Source organism: Nipponia nippon, unplaced genomic scaffold (assembly GCF_047370975.1).
Source record: "Nipponia nippon isolate SJK-2023a ecotype South Korea unplaced genomic scaffold, ASM4737097v1 scaffold_7, whole genome shotgun sequence".
NCBI lineage: Eukaryota > Metazoa > Chordata > Aves > Pelecaniformes > Threskiornithidae > Nipponia > Nipponia nippon.
The window spans coordinates 7,820,258-7,844,284 of NW_028262391.1; the positions used below are offsets into that span (position 1 = coordinate 7,820,258).

Sequence of the window (24,027 nt, forward strand, 5' to 3'; positions counted from 1 at the left end):
CTTTTTTGAACTGGAATATATTTTATATAAATCATCTTTGGTCTCCATTTTTTATTAAAAGAATTGCCAAGTATGCCAAATAAAAAGAAATAGTTGCATTTTTCTTACATATTTGTATTTATATTTGCAAGACATTACTATTTTGTTCTCAGTTTTAAAAAAAAATTTATCTGTATTTCCTGAAAATCATTTGTCAAAGAGATCTTTACGTGTGCTTTTGTAGAGAGTCTTTCAAAGGACTACGAATAGGAACAGAAGTATAAAATGTTGAGTTTTGATTGCAGTGTTAATTCTCTTGCTGAAATGTGGTCGGACAACTATTTCAGCATAGTGCAGCACAATGCTCACTGCATTTTTGAGTGCCCTAGATTAAACATTTATGTCCTAGTCCACAAAGATACTACAGTAGAGAATGGGTAAGCAAGTGGACAGGATTTTGAAGATCAGGTTCTAGATTTGAAGTTTTGTGCTGCCGATTAAAAGTACATTTTGAAAAGATGACACAGATTCTTTGGCAGTGTAGGTGATCACAACGCCACAGAACTGAACCTAAGGTTTTGGTAAAACCAGTCTGCCTCGACAGATAATGTGCAATCAAACAGTGGTTCATTTGGTGCCATTTGGTAACATTTACAATAGCTGAGGGTCTAACAACGGGCTTTTTGTTTATGGATGTGTTTTGTGTCTATGAGCTATAGATACAGTACTTACCAAACAGTTATTGTTACGTAGAACTGTGTATATTCTTTATAAAATTTTGCAAAGTTTTCCTGCAAATAAGTTATTTTTCACTGAAGCCCTGCATCGTAATAGGTGGTGATCAGTTCATTAGAAGTGTCTTCTATTTGCTTTACATTATAATCTAGTCGTACTGAAGGAAATAATACAGGTAATGCTATTTCAAAGCTAGCTGTAAACATTAAAGCTGTTTCTCACATACATACACACAGCGTTGTCTCATGGGGTGATGTGTGGGGAGTACCATCTGCAGCTGTATGCTTTGTCATCAGGAGTTATAAGATTTAAATGTTACAATATCTTTAACAGATAATAAATATCTCTCATGGAAAAAGATGACATTCACATTAAAACTGAAATCTTCCATACAGAGCTTTCAGAATATCAACTTTGAAATGTAAGGCTTAGAAACGATGTAGTTTAACTGAGAACAATTGCAGGATGTTAGACAATTACCTCCAAGTTGTTGAAACTGTCGTCATGCTTTTCTGTATTATTTAGTGATTTACATTTTTGTTGGGGTTTCTTTGTAGGCATTTTCTTCTTGTAGATGGTGGAGGACTTTATTTATATTCCTATGAAGGAAGATTAATTTCCTCTCCAAAATTCCCAGGAATGAGAACAGACATTTTAAATGCCCAGACAGTATCGCTGAGTAATAATATTCTAGCAGTAAAAGACAAAGCTGATGAAAAGGGTAAGTTCTCTGTTCTAATAGTTCCATGTTTGCTAATAATTCATTATGAAGTTTTCAACATCTTTGCATTTAACTTTATTTAGCATAGTTACGGTAAAAAAGCATAAAGCATAAATAATTTCTCTATGATACAAATTAGAAGACCATATTTATTAGAAAAATGAATTAAAATGATGGGTCTTACTTAACTTTGATTAAAATACTAAAAGAGAATGATATATGTCTCTGAACTTCCAGTTGTGTGTAATGCATGAGAGAACCATGGAATATTTACAGTAAATATTTGAACGGGAGGTTTTCACTCTCTGACATGTGATTTTCTGAAGAAGTACCTCAGCAACTTCTTCTGCTTGACTGCTGCTCTTAGAAGCTACAGTACATTAGCTGTGATTAATTTTAGTTCTCTTTGTTTTACTTTTTTTGGGTTTGTATCTTTACAGCATGTAAGTTTTATATGCAGCTGATATGACCATAGTTAGAAGGCTGTGATGTTCTGTCTCAGTGTTGTATTCTTGAAGATTTTCATGCTTTTAAATTTTGTGGTTTGGCATCAAAAGCACTATAATTATAAAACACAACATGGCCAAATGAGCTTCAGGTAAATTTTTGCATTAATGAGTGGTACAGGAATATCTTTTTGTCAGTCAGCTTTTTTCCTTTGTTCTATCTCTTGATGCAAATGTGTAGTTTGCCTGTGCAACCATTTACATTTTCAGTGTCTGCTGGAGACAGGCACTTGCATTGCTGGAAAACCCATGGCACTATGACTTTTGACTTCATAACTGTGCCATTTATAGGCCGTAGAAATATTACGATAGAGGGCTGCAGTGCTATCTATAGCTGTGTTTCTCCTGCGATATGGCCAGTAAGGGATTACCAGTGGGAACAACTGTGCACAGGAGGTGCTGTTATTGCAGAGTGAAACAGTGAAAGCTTCCTGCCCGTGGTTCCAACTGACGCTAGCTCAATCTGTTATCTATAACTCTATCCTAGACGTAATGATTAGATTTTAAACAATGTCAGAATTTTAGAATTCTTTGTCTTGCAGCAAAGAAGAATCGTATTTATCTTCTTTTTGCCATAGAAAAAAACCTTTCAGTGTGAAGTACAAAAGACAAAAAGAAGATCCTGATAATTATAGGCAGTGAGTTAGCCCTTTAGTACTGATGGCATGGTAGTTTTCTCAGCATATAACCCACAACTTAAATTACTTAATGACTGAAAAAAACCTTGTAATAATCCTTTAAAATATCCCTACCCAAACAAAAGAAAATTAGGTGAGATTTTTCTCACTTCCTTGTTACAAAGCAATTTTGCTACTCTGTACAACTTACATGTGTGGTTTTTTTTCTTGCACAACCTTATGTTTTATGTGAAAACAAATACTTTAATTATTACACAGCTATTTTAGATAACTAGATATTATGCATTTTGCATAATTACTTTAAAGAGTAGTAATACAACTGTAATGCGCATTTCATTTTTAAGAACACCTACTTCAGAAAATATTATCCTCAAGCATCAAGACATTAAAGATATCTAAAATAGCTGTGTAATAATTTAAATGGGTTTTAATTAGCAAAAATATATTTCAGTGTAAATTATTCAGAAGAAAGCAATATTGTGCAACCCCCCCCCAAATGGATAAATAAAAAGTTGCATCTTATTTCTGATCTTTTCTCTTTTACTCTGCGTGTGTGTCTTTGTACTTATATTACACAAGTGTATTTATATGACATAAGTGTATTTATGTTTATTTATATATTACTTAATATGTATAACTCAGAGACCTTATTTTATTGCCATATTGACACCTTGATGCAGTTAGAATAAAAACAACAGAAGTATTTTAAATAAATTGAGGCTATTTAGAAAATTCATCCATAAATATTGGCTACTGTCTATATGCATGGATATTCAAGATTTTGATGGTAAACTCACTCTCTTGCCCTGTTCCCCTGCCCATCTTCCTGAATGGACTGAAGAGCATCTCCATCTCCCAGCCATTTCTGTTAGTGTCCTGAAAATCTTGTCAGCCTGCATGCAGGCTAATCTTCATCAAAACTGTAATTTACAGAGGCTGGGTTTCTGGCTATGTTTTCAAGATAAGCTTTCCTAATGATCCCGTTGACAAGAGCTTCCACCAGGGCAATGAGTAGGGGTGGGTATTTTTTTATTTTTTCTTTTTTAGATACAAGTCCCACTAGTAGTGGTAAAAAGCCATATAATATGCCAGCACATGGGAAAACAGATTCTTGGCAGGGGAAACCGTGGCTTATCTAGGCCTGTTTATTCTTCTTGACTCAGCCCAGCAGAAGCGGTTTTTTTTTCTTTGCCCTATTTTGAGGGCAGGTCTGTTTTTCATAATGCACTGCCTTATAGAAATATCTAAGATAGCTCAGTTTGATACGGGAAGCAATTTACACGTCGTAGCATGGAGCTCTCTACAAGCCAATTTACTCTGAAACGGAGAGAGAGATAACTTACTGTGCTTCAGTGTTGTTACTTGGGTATTCTTCCTCTTTCAGTAACCCAGAAAAAAGATTGGTACTTCTGCACTTACAGTCCTTCCTCAGTCTGTAATGAAGGTGGAAGAGGGAGGTGAGCCTATTCTCAAACGGGAACTGCTGGCCCTAGGAGCAGTTATTCCATGATAACAGAACACGTGTGTTAAAAGACACAGTAGCCGTTCTCTTTCTCTGGATGCTCAAAGTGAGAGAATGCCCTTTGTTTATATTTTAATGTATACATATAAAAAAGATATATTTTAGGTTCTAAATGATTGTGAAGTGATGTGGAGTTTTTCCAGATGGGAGGGGGGGAGGAAACAACCCCAAACTTATTTTCTGAAATACCTTAATAAACATTGTAGATTGATGAAAAGTTAACCAATTTTACTTATCAATTGGGTACAGTGGTTTTCTGTAAAACTCTCTTAATCTCACTTCCTATAGCTAGTATAGTAACAATAACATTGGCTTGTATAGCTAGATCAAAATAAATGTCATGCAGGGAGCCAAGCATAAAAGTGAGAAAAATACCACTTCTTAGGAACAACTAGTTTTCTTTCGTATATTTAGCCAGCTGACAAGAGCAACACTTGTGCAAAACCCTTTGTTTTCCTCCTCCGCAAACTCAACCAATACTTTCTGAACACCTGCTCTTACAGTTTGTTTGGTTTTTTTAATTCTGCCTGTATAACCATTGACCTCAAACCAACATCCTGTGTCCTAGTGAAAGAAATGCACAGCAGGATTAACATGTTAACATCGCCATCCTTTGGAATGAACGTGTATGTTCATCTTAAATTGTATACTTACAGGTAATGTGTTGAAACCGCAGGTGGGATGTGTTACTGAACATCTGAAATGTTGCTGTCACATCTGTGTTTTCGGTGAACTAACACAGAATCATGTGCTCTAAATTACAGCTGGTGTTCTTTATAATGTTACTGTTTTCTCTAGGTTTGAATGCTCTGCCTACATCTGTCTGAATTCATGTGTATATTCACAGACTATATATGACGTATGTATACTATACAGACTATAAAGTATGTATACTATACAGACTATATATAAAGTATGTATGTTCAAGTTTTTGAACACACATGGATGTGTGTGCATCACACACACATGCGGAGAGAGAGAGAGCGAGCGAGACAAAAAGAAAGAAAGAAAGAAAGAAACTTTATTTTTAGGCAAGTTGCAAATTTGAGTCTTCACTGGATATCCCAGAAATACAGATGATGGGGGGGGGGGGGGGGGTTGGAGGGGTTTTTTTGTTTTCTTTTTTTTTTTTTTTTTTTGAGGGCGAGACAGAGAGAGAATGGAAGAGATGGACTTTTGGTAAAGATTGCAAGAATTATGTATAAAATTCAAGTATATCTGGATAAAGCAGATACTTTTTGAGGAAGCCAGTTATTAATGTATTGTCATTAACTGTATCATCATGACAAGCAGAAACCCGAAACTGTCCTGGAAGAAAATATGCCTAGGGACCACTGTATTAAGAATTCAAAATAGAGCAGATAATTAACAATAGAGAATGCTTCTGAAGAATGTCTTACCCGATAGTTCAAAGGACAGCTTGCTATATATCTGATGCCAATTCCTTTAAGAAAATATATCAGTCAATGGTATCACGTCCTAAACTTTCATAGTCATCAAAATTGTGGGTTAAGATTGAGTAAATCTACCAGATGCCTTGGTAACATTAATTTATTCAGAATGCAGAGTACAAACTTGCATCAGATAGAACTCAGTGCCATTTCTGTAAATAACCATTTGAGCTGCGATAAGAAGTAAAACGTTAGTTTTCTCAATTCTGTGTAAGTCCATGGTATCATGTTTCAATGGCTATCAATGCTCTGAAAATAATGATATTTGACAGTTTTCACAGATCACTCCGATTGCAAAATGAGACTGTTCCTAAGCTCAGCAGACTATGACGGTTACATTTTCCCAACTGTAAGATTCTTTTTTGACCGGTGTGAAAGTCACTGGTAAATCCAGCACACAGTAATAAGTATCCTCTTGCAGTAAATTGTACTCTGAAAATGAATGGAACTGCTTGAAAAGTCTATGAAGAACTGTTGTTTTTAACTAATAAACCGTATAATTATTTTCTCTTCAGTTATCTACATATTTGAAGCTTTATCTGGAAAGCCATTGGGTGATGGAAAGCCTCTAACCCATAAGGTAAGGTGAAGGATATAATGTCTCTTTTTTATTATACTTTGAAATTAAGAATCAATAATGGGTTTCCTCAATAATGGGCCTAATAATCTATTAAAGATTTACAATCTTAATAGAGAGGAGCTTGACAACTCTAGCTGGCTCTTACAAAATAACAAAAATCAGAGTCGTTATGCGGTGTCAGTGTACAAAAGGATATACTATAGGTTGTGTTCAGTTACTGGCGTGTGTTTCCCATACACATAAGAGTGTGAAACTACAGGTAAATAGTTTTGTTATGCAGTAAAACTGATCAATTGAGTTTCCTTTGCATGTATTCCAAATCAACTTTTATTAGCACCGACCTGTTGTTAACACTGAAGAAAAGAACATCAGTGAAAAGTTGTCTGTCTTCAGATTGAGCTTTTACTAGTTTTACTTCAAAAATGATTGCCTGAACTGCAGTTTACTTTTCTGTACTCTTCTGGTATACAACAAAAGCAAAATTAGGCAGCTTCTTTGGAGAGAGGAATAAATGTTCATCTTTTAGGCAGCTTTTGCTTTGAGACTGCCACTTGTGTTTTGTAGTTTTGTAGTAAATTCCTAAACTGCTAACTCTTCTCTGTTGCAGTTTTGTTTCAATCTGCATGAAATTCAATTTATATAATGCTTCATTCAACAGAGAAGACACACGTAAAGTGTCTCCACAATCCAGTTTTTCAAGAGTTTTGTGCCTTGTTTTTAGTAAAGCATTCATTTGTTTGAATATCACATGCTTTCTGTGATATGAATCTCCGAAATAAAAATCAGATATTTTCTTTTTCCTTTTCAGACGGAAATTGTGGAGATTGCTTTGGACCAGAAAGGACTTACAAGTGAAAGAAAAATAGCTTTTATTGATAAGAACAGAGATCTTTACATTACTTCAGTTAAACGGTTTGGAAAAGAACAGAAGATTGTCAAAATAGGTAACAAAAAATTCAAAATAACATTTAACTACATGCTAGCAGGCAAATAGACTTTTGTCTAGTACAAGAGACAAAATTTTGCTTTTTAATTAATAGTGAAATTGGACTTGAAAAAACATTAGAAACAGTCCTGTGGCTTTCGTAAGATAGCGGTAGAAACAATTTTAGTACATTTTATCTAAATTCTGATAATTTTTATATCAGTTACATGTAACGCAGTTGTTAACATTTAAGCACTTGTTATTGCATTCCCAACCAAGCAGCTAAGAGGATATTGGAGAAGGATGTATTCCTCAGCATTGTTCAATACAGTATTTTTGAGACATTTTTCTTGCAAATGCAAACCCTTAAGTTCGTCATATTTTTAATTAGAAGTTTAAATGCTGTAGACAGATGCGTGATCCAGTAAGTATGAAGGTGCAGTCTGACCATTGTGTTAATTTTGATCTCCAGTTCCAAAACGTCCAAAAAACATTACTCTGAAATGAACTTTCAGAAAGAGACAATTGAATTTGGCTGAAAGTTTGTAAACCTTACAAACTACGGGGTTAAAACCAGTCCTTATAAAAGGAGCTAGGAATGACTAATAATTACCCTTTTACTACAGTTTGATAAGTACCTTTATTTTGAAGTTTCTTGTGGAAATGCATATTATTCTGTTCTCTTTATATTAAGGGACAATGGTTCAAACTTTGGCTTGGAATGACATGTCTAACATTCTTTGTGGGATTCAAGATACCCGCTTAACAGTCTGGTACTACCCCAACACAGTCTATGTAGATAAAGATCTTCTGGCAAAAACTCTGTATGAAAAAGATGCAAGGTAATAGATCCTTTTTGATCAAAATAGTGTTATTATGTCTTTTAACTAGGTTACTCATTCCTTAAAGAATTATGTTGATTTTGGCAGTTGAAGTAGACGCCAGGGATGCAACTTTTAAAATTCTTCTCATGTTACTACTTTTTGATTAGGAAATGACGAAAAAGTGTTTTATAAGGTATATGATAAAGTTTGGAGTTGAAATGACGATGTGCAGTTTGAAAGTAGAATAGCATCTTGATGCAAAAGCAAAATTTTAATCATATCCCGTGAAATATTGCCTTAGTTGTTTGTAAAAAAAAAAAAAAAAAAAAAAAAAAAACCAAAAAAGAAGATCTGTTTAAAATATCTGTTGGAAATTAAAACTATCAAGATATTAGGACATAGATAATATTATTTCTAGCTCAACATGTTTACTTTACATGTTTACTTCAGTCTGTATACTTTGTGATAGGAAATTCTTCATAAAGAATACCTGAATTCATTATTTCATTCTGAGAGTTATGGGAGCCCAAATATTTTTTACTGAAAAACGTATTTGCAAATTTTTGCACAAATACCCAGTTTGCCTTTGCCTTCCAGCCAGTGAATGTGCATAACTATCATTTTATTTTTAGAGAACATTACAACTACCTGTTAGATATAACTGTTGGATAACTAGGTGCTTAGATTTGTATATGCTCTGAAAATGAAGTATAATCATGTTGTAATTTTGAAACAAAGATTTCTTTAAATTCCTAATGTTCTTTTCAGTAAGAAAGAAGTGAATATTAACTTACGTTTCTTTCTCTACCCAGTGAATTTAGCAAAAATCCCCAGATTGTACGTTTTGTAGGAAATCAAATAACAATTAGAAGAGCAGATGGTTCACTTATTCACCTTAATATTTCACCTTACCCTGCAATTCTTCATGAATATGTTAGTAGTTCTAAATGGGAAGATGCTGTCAGATTGTGTCGCTTTGTCAAGGTAAATGCTAATTACCGGGAACATTCAGATATAATTTCATTGTAATCTTTATGTTTTCAAGTATTACTTTAATAATGATAATTGCATATCAGATGTTACATCTCATTTCCATTCTGCTTTGTTGCTGATTATTTTGGGGCTGATCATGAAAAATTATACATTTTAAATAATTACCTAATATACATATACATAATTTCATAATTTTCATTATACATAATTAAAATTCTTATTTTTGTTCACACCAAAGTCCAGATGGATTGAGCACAGGTACTCGCAGAAGTTAGTAATAAGCTTAGGTTTTCAGGACTAGGCCTTAATATAACTGATGAAAAATGATCTGCATCTCCACAAACAGTTGCCTAGTATTTTTCCATATATTATTTCACTTGTTTTTGTTGTTTGTTTTTTTTTTCCCTTGCTTTCTTTTGTATGTATTTAGGCAACAGCAACAGATGAGGTGAGTCTGGCAGTCTTTAAAACAGACAAACAAAAATCCCCCAAACCCTGCTTCCTTTCCCCCATTTACTCCTAGAAAAGAGTTTAGCCCTTTCATATGATTATCATGACCTTAAATGTGTTTTTCAAATACTTTTTTATTTGCATTATTAAATCAATATACATCCAGATAGCTTGGGTTGTATAATGATTTTTATTTTGAGTGTTACCACTTTAATAGTAGGCTTTTATTCCAGTATTTGGCAGTGGAAACTGTGATTTCAAATTTCAAATACAGTATTATGTTAACTTTTTTGAGTAACCTAAATGCATCATCTTTATAAAGAAAACATCTGTATCAGGTGGTAATATTCATAATATTATTTCTTTCTGATTAATATGAAGGTTTTCTAATTCAAGGATTATTTTTTTTTCAAACTTCTTGTGCATCCTCTTCATTTTTATGGGTAGAGTCACCCAATGAGTTTAATCATACTCAAAAGGAAAAATGTTTACAATTTTCAGTGCTTTATTTATGAAATCCCAATATAGGTATCATGTTTTGTCACTGTCCTTTTTTTATGAGCTTTTCCTCATTAGTCCATATCCGTCAACAGGTGAGGAAGGCCTTTCAAGAAAAACCTGTAACAGAATCATTATTTTCAGTGTGAAGAATATTTACATCATCTGGTTTTAAGCATCCAAGTTAGGTACCTAGGTCTCAGTCTTTGAAGACTTCTCCTTTCCATTGACTCACAAAAGAAAGTTTTTGTCTTTGATAGAAGGCAACCTAAACCAGCCTAAACTAGATGGCGTGAATATCCTTTCTATTTGATAATTTATGTTTGGGCTGAGGGATGATCTGGAATAGCCTTACACCAAGGTAAACAGAGAGCCATCACAGAAGGTCTTGCCTTGAGTACTTTTTTTATCTTTCATGATTCGTAAACTCTTCATGGAGATACAGGGCTCTTTTCTTGATTTTGGCAACCCAGGTAGACAGTTCAAAGTATTCCCAATCAGTAATAAGAAAATGGACCATCTTTCTGAGGAAAGAGAGAACAGCAAGGCCTATTGGTGAGAAACTCCTAGAAACTTGGTCGCTTGAATAAGTTCAGGCTGAGCTTTCAGCATTTTATCACCTAATTTTCTAAATCATAGGGAAGTAGGAAAAGAACGTGACACAGATTTTATGAGCATTTGATTCTCTGAACAATTTTAATTCTCCCAAATTACAGGCTACCAGCAGGAAGGTTTATCTTGTCCTGAATCATCACAAAGAGTAGGAACACGTGCAGAGATGGTGACAGTGAAACTACAGCCTTAGGCTAAATTACTGAATGTCATTGGCTTCAGTGGGTCTTAGCAGTTTTGTTTCATACAAAAGCAGTTGTGAGACAGTGCATGGGAACATGTTTAGAGCATACTCACTGTAGCTGTTTATTCTGATTTAAATCAATAGTAATCCTATGCTGCTTCTAAAAACCTATTCACATTGCAAAGTGTTTATTTTCAAGTTTGTTATTGAACATATTTAACAAAAATATTAAAGCCCACTTAATTCCTAGAGTGCATGTGGACTAACAAGCGCATTCAAAATTATATTTTTCCTGTCTGAACTAGAGTTTTCCGATGTGGTAGCCTAAACTATATTAACTTATATGTTTTAGTAGTATATCTTTGTCATAACGTTGTCAGACTTGAAAAGGGAAGATATCACAATGTCAGCATCTTCCTAAATGTTTTTCTGAGATAGTGGGGTTTCCTGAAGGTTGTGCAAAAAAAATGCAAAAGTCATGAAAATAGAAAACAAGGGTGTAATATTATTATTACCACTGAGTTTTTCTAATTCTTAATTCTAAACATAAAATGTACTGAAAATATCACAAAGGAGACAGAACCTTTGAAGCTCTTATTTACTTTTCAGCAGGTTCTTTGTTCTACAGTCAAGTAATTTTTTTCCTTTCTCTTTCATTTGTAGTGCATTTATGATAAATGTACAGTTGTTGTCAGCATCATGGTTCCAGTACAGTTATTTGTGAAGCCACGTTGAGATTAGACAGGTTAAAATAATTCTTTTAACTACAACCAGTGCTTTGATTTTCCAGCATAGTTCCACAAGTAGTGGCAGGGACACCGATGATGAGGTCGTAAAGTGATACCATGGCAAGGGTTCCTTACTGGCTGAGATGCTGAAAACTAATGATTCATTCAGCCACACTGTCAGTCTCGGTTGATCACAACATCAACATTTCTATAATGAAGGGAGTTCTGAGAAATAATTAAGTAGTGACTTTCTAATAAGAGACTTACACCACAGTGCCATAAATGGTATACTGAGAAATGTATTGTTATACATTATTTTTAGGACTTGTATCCTTCCTTTGAGAAGTCATTTTTAGCATGATAATAAATACTTGAAGTTTTAGGAGTTGCATTTTTTTTTTTAAATTTCAGGATCAAACTATGTGGGCATGTTTAGCTGCTATGGCAGTTGCCAACAAAGACATGGCTACAGCAGAAATCGCCTATGCATCAATTGGTGAGGTAAGAAAATTGAGTAATTTATTTCCAGTTAAATTGTTGCAAAACTAATTTTATTAATTAATTTGTTACTAAACTGTTGTACATCTTGTTAACAGATTGACAAAGTTCAGTATATCAATTCCATCAAAGATCTTCCATCAAAAGAGTCAAGGATGGCTCATATACTGCTGTTCAGTGGAAACACCCAAGAAGCTGAAACCCTGCTTCTTCAAACAGGCCTTATTTATCAAGCTATTCAAGTCAACATTAATCTTTACAACTGGGATAGGTAGTATTTCTTCAAACACAATATGTTTATAAGCATTCTTACTGAGGTAACCTGTAAATTATTTAGATCAGTTGTTTTATTGCAGATACTTAGCTGACTAATTTCCTATCTGTAATTGCCCTGAGCTGTAAAAAGATGAAGTAAATCACATCCTGACAATAACCAAAGAAGTAACTTTTTTTCTGTCATATTTAGAAGATACAAATATTCTGTGATAAGTCCAAAACATGCTTGGAAGCATTTTTAAATAACATTTTGCTTTTTCATTATTGTTAGCACAGAAAAGTCCTTAGCAATACCTCAAACTGTATGTGACCCCCAAAGAATTAAGGCTGTTTTGAAATGTCTTGTTGCTAAAAATAGATACGTGGCTATTCAGACTCCCAGCACTGTGTAGGTGGATGAAATATGAATTAGGCCTGAGAAAACAAAGTAGGAATTTCTCCTTTAAACAAAACCCCACGTTCTCTAACAGAATCCTCTGAGGCCATTTACTACTAATTTCTCTGCTATTATATTCATATCACTGTGGGCAAAAAGTTGGTTTTCCCCCAAATATCTGTGTTTTTTATTATGTTGACTAATATGTGTAATCTAAAAACTGCGTATATCAAACATAAGTATTCCTTATGCCACTGAGAAGAGAACAGATGTGAGAGTAATCAATTGTATTAATCCAATGACTAATCTTTCCCACATATAGAATATCGGTAAATGCTGTGTAGCATACGCCATAAATGTGTATTATGACACTGTTCAGAAGCGATTCCTGACTGTAATAAAGTTATTAAAAATTATTACTGTTGCCCCTTTATATTGAGAGTGCTAAACTCTAACCATTCTGTTTTATTTCCTTGAAATAAAAAGACTCCTATTGTCAAACTCCAATGATGTGATGAGGTTGTCAACAGAAATAATTGTTGAATATTTTTCATAGCGTGCATCATAAAGTAGACGGTCTCCTTCACTGGCTACTTTTAACCTCCTGTGACTGATACTAATATAAAACTGCTTGGCACTGTAGATTAGGAATCTTTGCCTGCAGCCCAAGCGCTTTTCAGCGTATCATTTTGCAAAACCATGGTGATTGTAGTTGTGCCAGAGCATTTATATAGTCTGACAAACCTATTTCTGTTTTATTCCAGGGCCTTAGAACTAGCAGTAAAGCACAAGACACATGTTGACACAGTCCTGGCTTATCGACAAAAGTTCCTAGAGGACTTTGGTAAAAAAGAAACAAACAAAAGATTTTTGCAATATGCAGAAGGTGTAAGTATTCCTCAGAATTATTCCTGCAGCTTTAGGTCAGCCTGCTCTTTGTAGCCAGTTTGGGAGGGTGGGGGGGAATTGCTCTTACATTTTCCTTCTTTGGTTCAAATGTGGACACAAATGTTAAGATTTTACATCTGAATACAAGTTCATAGCTTGATGCGTGGCTGCTTGGCTAGTAATAGTTGTGCATGTGTTTTATTTGAAGGCACAGATACGGAATGTATATATTTAGTATCTGGCAAGGATTACGCAAATGAAGGCACAGTTGTTTTCTATAAACAGGGAGCTAGACCTTAGTTAGGTTGAATGTGTACCTCTTAAATGTCTTCAACGCTCTTATGTAATTTTATGGATAGCAACAATAACAAACTTTGAAGGTATCCAGATACATATTAAGTGAACTACGAACCGTTCTGCCACATACGATAAGTAGCTGAATATACAATTTTGTCAAACCTCTGGAAACCTCTCCATCATCAGTAGGTCATTTCAATTTATTAGCATTTCACAGATCTTAAAGACTGAGGGCAGATCTTACAGTTCATAAGCCAGAAGTATCTTAGATTCCACTGGAGTACTTCTGCACGTTTCCTTTATGAGAGGCACCCCCATGTGCACCTTAGACAGCAATTTCATTGAGCAGCCCTTATGTCCTTCCTGCTCTTCCCCTCGCTGTTCCTAAGCATTCTGAGGGTGACACGATGAAAAGAGACATACGCTTTGACTGTGTCAGATCCTTTCATCCACTGTAGCTGCTGGATCAGGAAATACATCCGAGCTGTTGGCTCAGATCCTTTAATTGGACAGTGCCCATGACACTTTCAAGAAAGCTCGATTTCTAATATGTCATTAGTTTTTAGCACTTCTAAGGATGTTTTATTTCCTAAACAAGAATAAAAGTCTGCACAATATCTACCCCCCCCAATGAACCATTCTGCAGTACTTTACCTAGAAAATAGAGAAAAATAACAGAACAGATTCCAAGCACTCTTATCATGCAGCAATTTTGGCTGCTATGCTGGAAGTGTGTCTTCTACATACTTTAAATCCATTATTGAGCAAAAATCACATTAATCCCTGATGCTTCTGAAAGAGACTTTTTAGATAATACTGTCTTGGCTTTAAATCATCAAGAAAGCTGCAGTTTGTGGAAGGGTTCCTAAGCAATAACACCTTGTCAGTGACAAGGTGTGAGCCGAGTGATGCAAATGGAGCCTGTTTCACCTTACACTCAGTCTTGAAACTTGGGTCTCAGACTGCAGAAGGTTCCTGGAGTAAAGAAGTCCTTTTCCTCATCCATGTTCTGGAGGTCTTGTCTGCTGGATCTGAAACTAGGAGGGAACCTACTTAATGAAGTGGATTTTAAGCTCTTGGCTACAGTGGTAACTGAATTCTTAATGCAGCCTCTCAGATCATATAGCAAAATTAGAAGGAAATGTTAAGGACATTGAAGAGAAAAGCAAGATTTTGTGCTGCTATTCCTTCTCAGGGGGAAAAAAAAGGTCTCGGTTTCCCTCTCACCACCTAAAGCTCCTTCAGGCTTAAGTAAGGAGTTTTTACCTCTTTTTCTATACTGCAGCTTAGAGCACTGATCTGCAATCAGATATGGAATCTAAACAATGTGCTTAGTTGTTATATCTCACATCTTTATTTATAAGGTATTATGAACCTAATATGTATACTGAGAATCCATATCTTGGCAGTTACTAGGTGTCACTGGCAAGGGTTGTTGGCTTCACTGGCGAGTAGCTCTCCGGGCTAGGTGGCAGAATTAGTCCTATATGTGGTATGTTTAGCATCTGTGTGACATCTGTTAAAGCAAACACATTCTTTTCTTAGAGCTCCATAAAGATTTCAGTCGTCAGATCCAAAGCACCTGGACCCAGTAAATGCATCCTGAATTGAGGGATTAACCTTTTCATATGAGAATGTGGGTATTGCAGTTATATCTTCCCTCATAGAGAATCTTCCTCGTTATTTAATGACTTCGTTAACAGAATACGAGCTACTCTGAAAATTCCCTGTGCAGCAGTTAAGATTTTTTTTTTTCCCCGTCCCATCTTTGGCAGTCTTAATTCTGCAGCAATGAAACTGAACTTCGCGATTACATTTTTGCCCAGTTTTTGGACATGTTTTTATAGTCATCAAATGCACCATGATCCATTCTTTCTTGTCAAGCATTTTTGGAAAGAAAGACAACTCCTGTACCCCACTGTACGATGGATATTGTACTATATCTATTGTCTGAAGTTTCACTGAAATAGAATACAGGCAGAAGATGACGATTCTCTGCAGCTGGAGAAATGCCAAGATAAAGCTAAAACATTTATTGATGTAGAAGACAAATTTCAAGCAGAAATCTGATTTCTGTTATATCAAATAACTAGTGTAATATGCTGTCAGTTTACCTGGTGGACTTTAGGTGCGGTCAAAAGACATCACTGCATGTATTATTGATAAAGGGCTATATTCTCAGTAATAGGACACAGATGTCATTACATTTAAATTAGGTGCAAGTCGATCCAAGTTATTTTCGTGTTTTAATGTCTTTTTGCCAGACATAATGCGATGTATTAGTCTTTGTTAAAACGTATCAAGCTTGTTTTGTTTCAAAGATGGAAAGCTCAGTTTGGTAGAACTCAACTGTGCCTTAATACATTCCGTTAGTGTAAGTTGTCGCTTATACATGAAGAACTATATAATGATTGATACGGTCACTTTGTAATTGTAACTTCAAATTGTCCTGTTAGTGAATAGCTATCTGCTTGACCTCTCTATATAATGTTAGTTGACCTCTGCATACTCGCTCTTCTCTTCTTACAGCTGGAAGTTGATTGGAATAAAATCAAAGCTAAAATAGAGATGGAAATTGCTAAAGAAAGAGAACGAGCAGCAGCCAGCCCCGCAGTGAGAGCTAGTGTAACTGTACAGCAATAACTGTTCTTTTGGTCACCTTAATAAGTGCTTCTTGAATATTTTGTACTGGCATATATTACCACACATAAATAAAAAAAGCCACAGCAAACATTTTGTGGGGAACAGGAGTGAGAATTGGTGTAGTTCTTGTTAACTGTTGGATGACGGGCAGAATTATTTATTTATTACAGTCTCATTTTGAGCTGGGTTTATGTTCTGATGCCCTAGCTCCAATGAGTAGCTACACTGCAGTCCATAATACATGTATGAGAAAAAAGGGAAATTAATTGTCTTTCCGTTAGTGGCTTTTAAATTTTCATTGCCATTAAAATTATTTAACCTTGGTTGCCTCTAATTAAGTACCAATTTCCCTGTTTAAGCAGCTAGTTAAGTAGTTTGGTTATTTCTGCACCCTCAGGGACCTCTGAAAAGACTTGTTGAAATTGCCCTAAAAGAAATCTAGCAAACTGTAAGCGTTGAAAATTAAAAAAGGAGCTTGCACCTATAAAGTACAAAGGAACATTTCCCACACAGTAATAGATATTTCTGCTAGTACGTAAGTTCTTCAATAGATGATTTCAGATTACTGTCAGCAACTCAGGTTTGTCACTGTAGCAAACTATTTAGCAATAAAGGGTATTTTCTGAGGTAATGTAAATTGTTTAAAATACTAGGGAATGTGCTTTGAATGTTGTTTGAAGTGTTGTTGGTTGGTTTTGTAGCATCTAACAGATACAATTGACGATACTGAGAGCTTCCTTAAGGTTAAAATATCATACTTACTTAAAATAAGGAAGAGCTTTCTACATATTTTTTTCTGCCCAAAGCGCTTGATTTGAAAATATTGTTTTTACGTTTGTGTTACTTCGAGATATATTTTTCTTTGTTTTACATATGAAAGTGGCTGCATGTTAGATGTTCTTTGCAGAAGCCCTTTGCATTATAAATACGTGAGCATGTTATTCATAACTGACATTGTATAATATGTGTCTTTCAAATGGTACCATCAAAATGTTAAATATGTGTATATCTGTCAAATTTCTTCTGTTTTGTAAATCATTATATGACACTTTTTTGCATAGTTCATAAATTTCTTAATAAAAACAAATGAGATAAACGGGTTTTTTAAACGTATCTGACACATGATGCATTGGGTGATCTCCATTGATTTACCTGACTGCTAAATAAAACAGCAATTTTGATGTGGCTCATTTGAAGCTCAGCAGTATGCTCGTGTACTGACATGGGGCAAAGTGAACACCCTCACCTTCCATTGACTTGCAGAAAGCACTTACTAGTTCCAGAATTGAGCCCAAAATATCACTAACGGCAAGTGTTTAATGTTAAATTTATGAAGCCTGACTCAGATTTGTAATGCAGTGTAAGCAATTTTGGAAGACCAGTCTAGTGGTGATACAAAGTCCAGGGTCTCAGCTTAATCTTGCTCCTTTATTCTTGGGCCAGTTGGAAGCTCAGCAGAGGCAGCAAATTCACTCAGCTTCTTAAAAATGCCTGGTGCAACAACTGAGCATGGCAAAGAGGAGATAAAACAATGGCATGGGTGCCATGCTTGCAAAAGTACTGTTGTAGACTGACTGCCCTTCAGGTTGATGTCGATGGCACTCACAGAAAGTGGGACGGCAGTGCTTCAAGCTGGATCTCCATGGCTCGGTATTAATGAGAAGTGGTGTATTTGTAGGTGATGGGAAAGGTTGTTTAGCTCCTAGGCCAAAGCACAATAAAGACCTTAAGGTATTTATTACTGATCAGATCTGTATTTTTTTCCATGCGCGTCCAGTCCTGAACTACATGCTGTGCTGGGCGTGTTTGTGTTAAATAGAAAAACAAAGAGGAGAAAACAAAGCAAAACAAGTCTTTTGGAAAAGCACTGTTTATTCTTTATTTTCACCAGGTTCTACTATGCAGGTAACCTGGTACAATTCCGACCTTGGGCGTGAAATCTAAATGTCAGAATACTCTCAGAAGAAAACATCCTTATACGGCTTCCCTGGGCTTGTTGCAGGGTTTCTACATAGCACAACTGCACTTCCAAGACAAGTGCCATCTGTCCAGTCCAAGATAATTTTGTGCTCGTTTGTCTGGGGATTTGAAACCTCTGCACTGCATTTGTCAGTACCTGTTTTCAGTCATTTTTGATAGTTCATTTAATGACATCTATTAAGTAAAAAGAAATACCAGAAGGATACAGATGTTTCAGGGATGTTTATAACAAACTACAACGAACCTCGAGTATCCGCTTCCGTGGGCCATTTCTGATGTATTCAGATAAGACTTGCATATCAGCGGGTGCAAAGTCAGCTCAAAAGTACTTTCACCCTGCTTGGTGCGTTTGTGTTGTACCACCTCCTTGTCTAAGCCCTGACTTAAAGCCTCCCAGTGCTGTAAATGAAACAGCTAACCAGTTACTGGCTGCATTATTGTCTAGTGCAAGAATGCTGATTCTTCAAAGATTTCAGAATACCTATCTGAAAAATAGATAGCGCCCTATTTAATTCTTGACTGTTTAATTTAAAACATCGTAAACCTATTTAAGAAGTGGGGATTAATAGGATTTAAATTGAATTGTTTCAGTTGCTGTTGTGATGGATCAGTTATTCAAATATAAATATAATATATAATATAATATAATATAATATAATATAATATAATATAATATAATATAATATAATATAATATAATATAATATTTTGCCGTAGCAGGATGGGTGTTGTAGTTCATATACTTCATTTGACCTTGACGACAGTAGATTCTCTCTGGTTGTAAGAAGGGAGATTCAAATGGGTATGTGAAAAATGTATCACGTGAGGTAAAAGGAAAAACTAAACTGAGTTTTTAAAAGCCATAATTGAATTAGGAAGGCAATATACTGCAAAAACGTTGTGTGCATTAGGCAGCACTTCTGTCTTTTAAACTTTGGAACATTACAAACATTGCACTTAGCTCTCCTTGCACGTGGGCTTGGAAATGACGTAAAAACATGCAGAATTTTTTTTACCCATTCTAGCAGCGTAAAATGGGCCAAAGCTAAATAATCTGTTAGTGTAAAGTCAGTACCTACCCTGCATGAGAGGACAGCCATGTTTACATCCCAGTCTGCAAGCACGGTCCCCCATCCGTTCGGATATGGACGGGGGTTGCAGTCTGTTCCTTGCGGACAGTTTTCCGGTTTTGGTACACAGCAGCTACCATACGTTTCTGAGGGAACTTACTGATAGGGGCCAGTGGTGATGGCAGTGAGGAACAGCGAAAAGGGTGTTTTAGGAACATCTGCTTGGATTTGACCAAAAAAAAAATGGGAAGTACTGCTTTAATCTTGCTTTACACCACATTTTAACTATCGTTTTGGATGCAATTATTCCAGATAATGCAAATGGTTAAAGAAACCTTCTTCGTTTTTACCTCTAGCTTAACTTTTTATGGTTCACATATTTTTAATAGTTCAGAGGAAAAAGGAAAAATATTTTTTGTGTACTGGTATCTAAGACAGCGAGCCTTCGAGATCTATATTTGACCACCAGATTTTATCCTTTGGAACTGGAACAGGATGAAGCTTTGGATCATCTGACATGAAAACTTAATTTCACAGTTTACGTCGAGCCGTTTCCTACTGCAGGAAAACAAATGTTCGTCTCTGGCAGGTTCTGCGCATGAGATGACTCTGGGTGTATCACGTTTGTGCCAGAGGCCAGAAGCCGTGCCGTAGAAGCATCTTTGAGGGAGATGAGAGGTAACAAGCAGGTAAGCGGTGGTGCTCGAGTGTGCCTGGGAGTTGTGAACTCTGGGCTTCGACTCCGTTTGTGGCTTGGCTGTGGCCTCTCTTTGCCTTGCTTTTTCCATCTGCAGACGGGATGTTGCAGAGCTGGGTTTTGGATACTAAGAAGTTAATGTATATAATGTGGTTGGACAGCGGAAAGGCTGGTGAATTATAGCTTTAAAGGTTTTCAAACCCGAAACCAATAAATATTAATAAATGTCATGGCACTTGATGAAGATGGCCGGTATTGTTATTCCCTTTTTGACAGATGAAGTCGCTTGCCCATGGTCACCCAGCAGGCCCACACAAACTGGCAATGGGGCCAAGCCACCTCTTCAGCTGAGCCCCACCTCCTGATCCAGACAGCTGTAAGGAGACCACCCTCATCCCTGCCAGAAGCTGGGAGAGCTGGTGAAGGCTATTGAAATGCCAAGGAATCCATTTCCAAAGCAGACTACAAGATTTAGCTGCACAGCTCTCACTGAATTGAACAGAAACTGCCCGGATGGATAGAATTTGTCGGAGGTTTCACAGCCAGGCGTCCAGCGAGATCTGTGTGCGCAGCTAGCACGGCTGGGCAGGATGCTTCACGGGGTCTGCCATGAGCTGCAGCGGGCTTTCACCCAAACCTATCAACCTGCAGTCCGTTAAAAGGTAAAATTCACTATTGGAGATAACAAAAAATATCCTGACTTAGACTTAGTCTTTGCTATTTCTTCAGAAAATATATAGATTCTATTGAATAGTGAATGGAAATACTGCTGGTAAAAGGGGGAAAAAAGAAGCGCTATCCATTGAATTATGATGTGTCGGTACTTCTGATCCCAAAAGAAGCAAAATAGGAACCAAAAAGTTGGTGTTACACTGACAGAGTGAGTCTTAGGAATCGCAGATGCCTCAAAGCTGTGAAATACACTGCTTTTCAAGCAGTAAAGCAACTTGAGAGCTGTATTGTACTGGCCTGGTGCCAGCCTTGGCATGATTTTTCGGGCATATCTGGCAAATCTGCCTGAAAAGTAATGTAAGCCCGCTGTGTTTGGTTTGGGCCCCTTGACTGAAATGATAAATTCCTTTACAGTTTAACTTTTAAGAAAAAAATTAACTGGGAATTTTCATCATTTATAAAACAGAAGTCATCATTTTGGCAAGGTATGAATCTCATGTTTTGCCAGAATGACGCCCTTCCTGCAACTACGAGCTTTTGAAGCCTGCAATCAGCTTAACCGTGATAGAAGCAACCACAAATATGCCGTTAAAGATTCTCCCACACAATCCGTGCTGTCTTCAGGGCTAAAAAGAGCTATTGAAGAGCTAATGCTCATCTGCAAGGGACTGGTATCTGCTGCTTCTTTTCCTACTTTAAACCTTTAATAAAATGTTGAGGTGTGGAAAAATGGAAAAAGAGCTTGGAAATCAGAGTAATCTGCCTGGTGATGGAGCTACCCTTGGCCGCGTAAGAAGAAAAGCACGCACGTGATGATGGAGAACACTGACACTGCTTCTTAAAAATGTAAATAAACTAGGAGACGTCTTCTCTTTGAGCTTTCACTAAGTGATTGGAGCATGCAAGCCTCGGACAAATAAACCATTGCGAATGATTAGTCTTTTAGGAATTATGGGTTTTTGGGTAGATAAATCTGCAATGAATGCTCACTGAAGAACTCCATTGTTCATCAGTTTTTCCAAAGCTCTTATGACTCATCCTACTTTCATTCCAGATGTTCGTCCATGGTTTTCCGTATAAATCAACCAATCTGCATATTAATTGTTGTTCAAAATAGAACATGTAAAGCTCTGTGTAAGTGCAAAATAGATATGCGGCAAGATTTTACTCTGTTTATTGGCTGGTTTATATTGATGACTGTGGGGATTAGGTCAGCCAGTTGCATTTGTATCCTCCTTGTCCATAGAAATAAGAATTTACAATAACAGACCCCAAGGCCAACTGTCATTTAATAACAAGAAGAGAGCATACATTCTAGTTTATTTTGTAAATTAATATCAATACGATCAACTAAAAAGAAGACTCTAGGGTCGATTATGATATATCTAGAAAGAAAGGCAAGGTAGAAAATACTTTGGAAAGAGTTATAACAACCATGGAAGGAAAAAATGGAGAAATTAGGCACTAATGGCTGTTAAATCCTTGATCACCGTGGCCAAGACCTGGCAAAGGCGTATGCGTGTGCTGCCCTTCATGGAGTGTGGATAATCCAGCTGGACTCACAGAGGTAACTCGCAGTGCGTGGGAGACTAAACCTTTCCCTCCTTTTTTCCTGCTCTTTTTCCTTTGGATTGGAAGCTTGAAGCATTCCAGATTTTGAGATTTCCTATCTGGTACCAGCCCTGCAGCTGCCTGCACGCGGTTACGAAAGAACACACCAAGAGCTGCCAGTCTGTCCGCAAGACCAGGTTTCCACTAGTTTGCTTAGCAAACATAATGCTGAGGGTATGTAGGTGATGAAAATCAGTGCAGAAGCAGAGGTGAAGTTCTGCTTGGTGAGCATAAGAGAGCCCAAGCAGGACTTAGCCGTTTGCTGCTGCTCTAAAAAAGGGAAAAATTTCGTTTACATTACAGCATGGTGTCCTGGGAAGCCGATTTGGCTCCTTGAAGTTGTATTGTTTTCAGTTGCCTTATTCACTTCAGAATAGTCAAAGCTATGAATAACCAAGAACAGAAAAGCTAGAAGCTTTCTAGCACAAATGTAATTCTTGATGATATCACCTAGAAACAGGGGGGAAATTGAGGAAAAAAAATGCAAATTATTGGTTTTTGTATTTCAGGATTGATATTCAACATAGAGATTTTGAGACTTCCATTTCTTTATTTTGGTGAGATCAGAGATATCCCATGTCACGTTTATTGAACAGCTCCAGAATCAGCTGACATTTCATGACTCCATAAATACAGTTGTGTTATAATTGTTGATCTGAATATATATATGATTATATGATGTGAATTGGAGTGGCTATAACATCACTTGTGGTTTTATGCAATTAGTGGAATACGCAGATGATTGTGCACTGAGCCTTAGGTTAATATAAAGAGAGCGAAGCAGTTATCTGTTCAGCAGTTATCACAATTGTCTGGCTATATCGTCTTCTTCTTGGATCTTCTCTTCGCCTTCCCATAAAATCTGACATACGAAAGCATCCTCTACACTAATATTTTATTCTGTAGGGTACAGGGAAAAGTTGCAGAGAAGAAAAGGTTTTGTACATTGATCGTATGTAAGAATCTATATTTTCAAAGTCTATTGATCCAATTCAGTCAAATGTTGCCTTATGCTATAACATTTCCAATACTGAAATGCAAACTGTTTGTTTTAGTTCAGGTACCTTCACGCTACTGCAAATGTTTCTAATGAGAACTAAGTGCTTCATGTGAAAACGTGATGGTCTGATACTTCAGGGAAATAGAGGGATACGTTCCTTCTCTGCACAGAGCTAGGCAATATGCCTGGAACAATTAGATTAAATGGATGTACAAAGAATATCATTTTTAATTACTTCTGTGTCTTTCATGAAGGGTCTGCAAGAATTTTTTTCTTTATGTAAAGAAATAACTATGGTAGTTGAAATCCTGCAGTTTGGAAATACTCTAATCTCTATTCTAAATAAGCATTCACGGGTTTTTTGAGATTAAACAGATATGCCTTCAAAAAAGGTAAAAGAGAGGGCTCGTATCTGCATCTCCATGCATTGTAAAAGACCCTCGGTTCCACCCCAAGCGCTAACTTCAGCATAGCAAAAGAAGGTATTTTATGAGGTCGTTGGGCACAAACCTGCTCCCATCATGGGCGCGCAGCTTCGCCCTTCCTCTGGGTGACTCCAGTCTCAGGGGAAACTTGTGGCAATCATATATGAAGCAGCAATCAGTTAGTAATGTCGGACTAAGTTAGACACTCCCGGCTAATGCAACTGCGATGTCAGGGAGGATGGAGAAGAC

At 36.4% G+C, this 24,027-nt stretch overlaps 1 protein-coding gene across 7 annotated transcripts in view; it reads left to right on the forward strand.

The window, feature by feature from the left end:
• IFT80 (intraflagellar transport 80) overlaps positions 1–23,557 on the forward strand; it is a 61,873-nt gene extending 38,316 nt beyond the window's left edge. For 4 of the 7 annotated variants that reach the window (XR_015700510.1, XR_015700511.1, XR_015700513.1 and 1 more), the window contains 11 exons: positions 1,272–1,435; positions 6,068–6,132; positions 6,941–7,076; positions 7,752–7,899; positions 8,694–8,865; positions 11,758–11,847; positions 11,943–12,115; positions 13,261–13,384; positions 19,911–20,062; positions 20,347–20,732; positions 21,209–23,557. Coding sequence is in view for 2 of the 7 variants with exons in the window: in XM_087739668.1 (XP_087595794.1) it covers positions 1,272–1,435; positions 6,068–6,132; positions 6,941–7,076; positions 7,752–7,899; positions 8,694–8,865; positions 11,758–11,847; positions 11,943–12,115; positions 13,261–13,384; positions 16,211–16,324 (1,186 nt within the window). In the remaining 5 variants the exon portion in view is untranslated. Of the gene's footprint in view, positions 1–1,271; positions 1,436–6,067; positions 6,133–6,940; positions 7,077–7,751; positions 7,900–8,693; positions 8,866–11,757; positions 11,848–11,942; positions 12,116–13,260; positions 13,385–16,210; positions 17,421–19,867; positions 20,063–20,346; positions 20,733–21,208 lie in introns of those variants that run through there. The other 3 variants (XR_015700512.1, XM_087739669.1, XM_087739668.1) reach the window with 3 other exon arrangements.
• Positions 23,558–24,027: the final 470 nt, after the last annotated feature.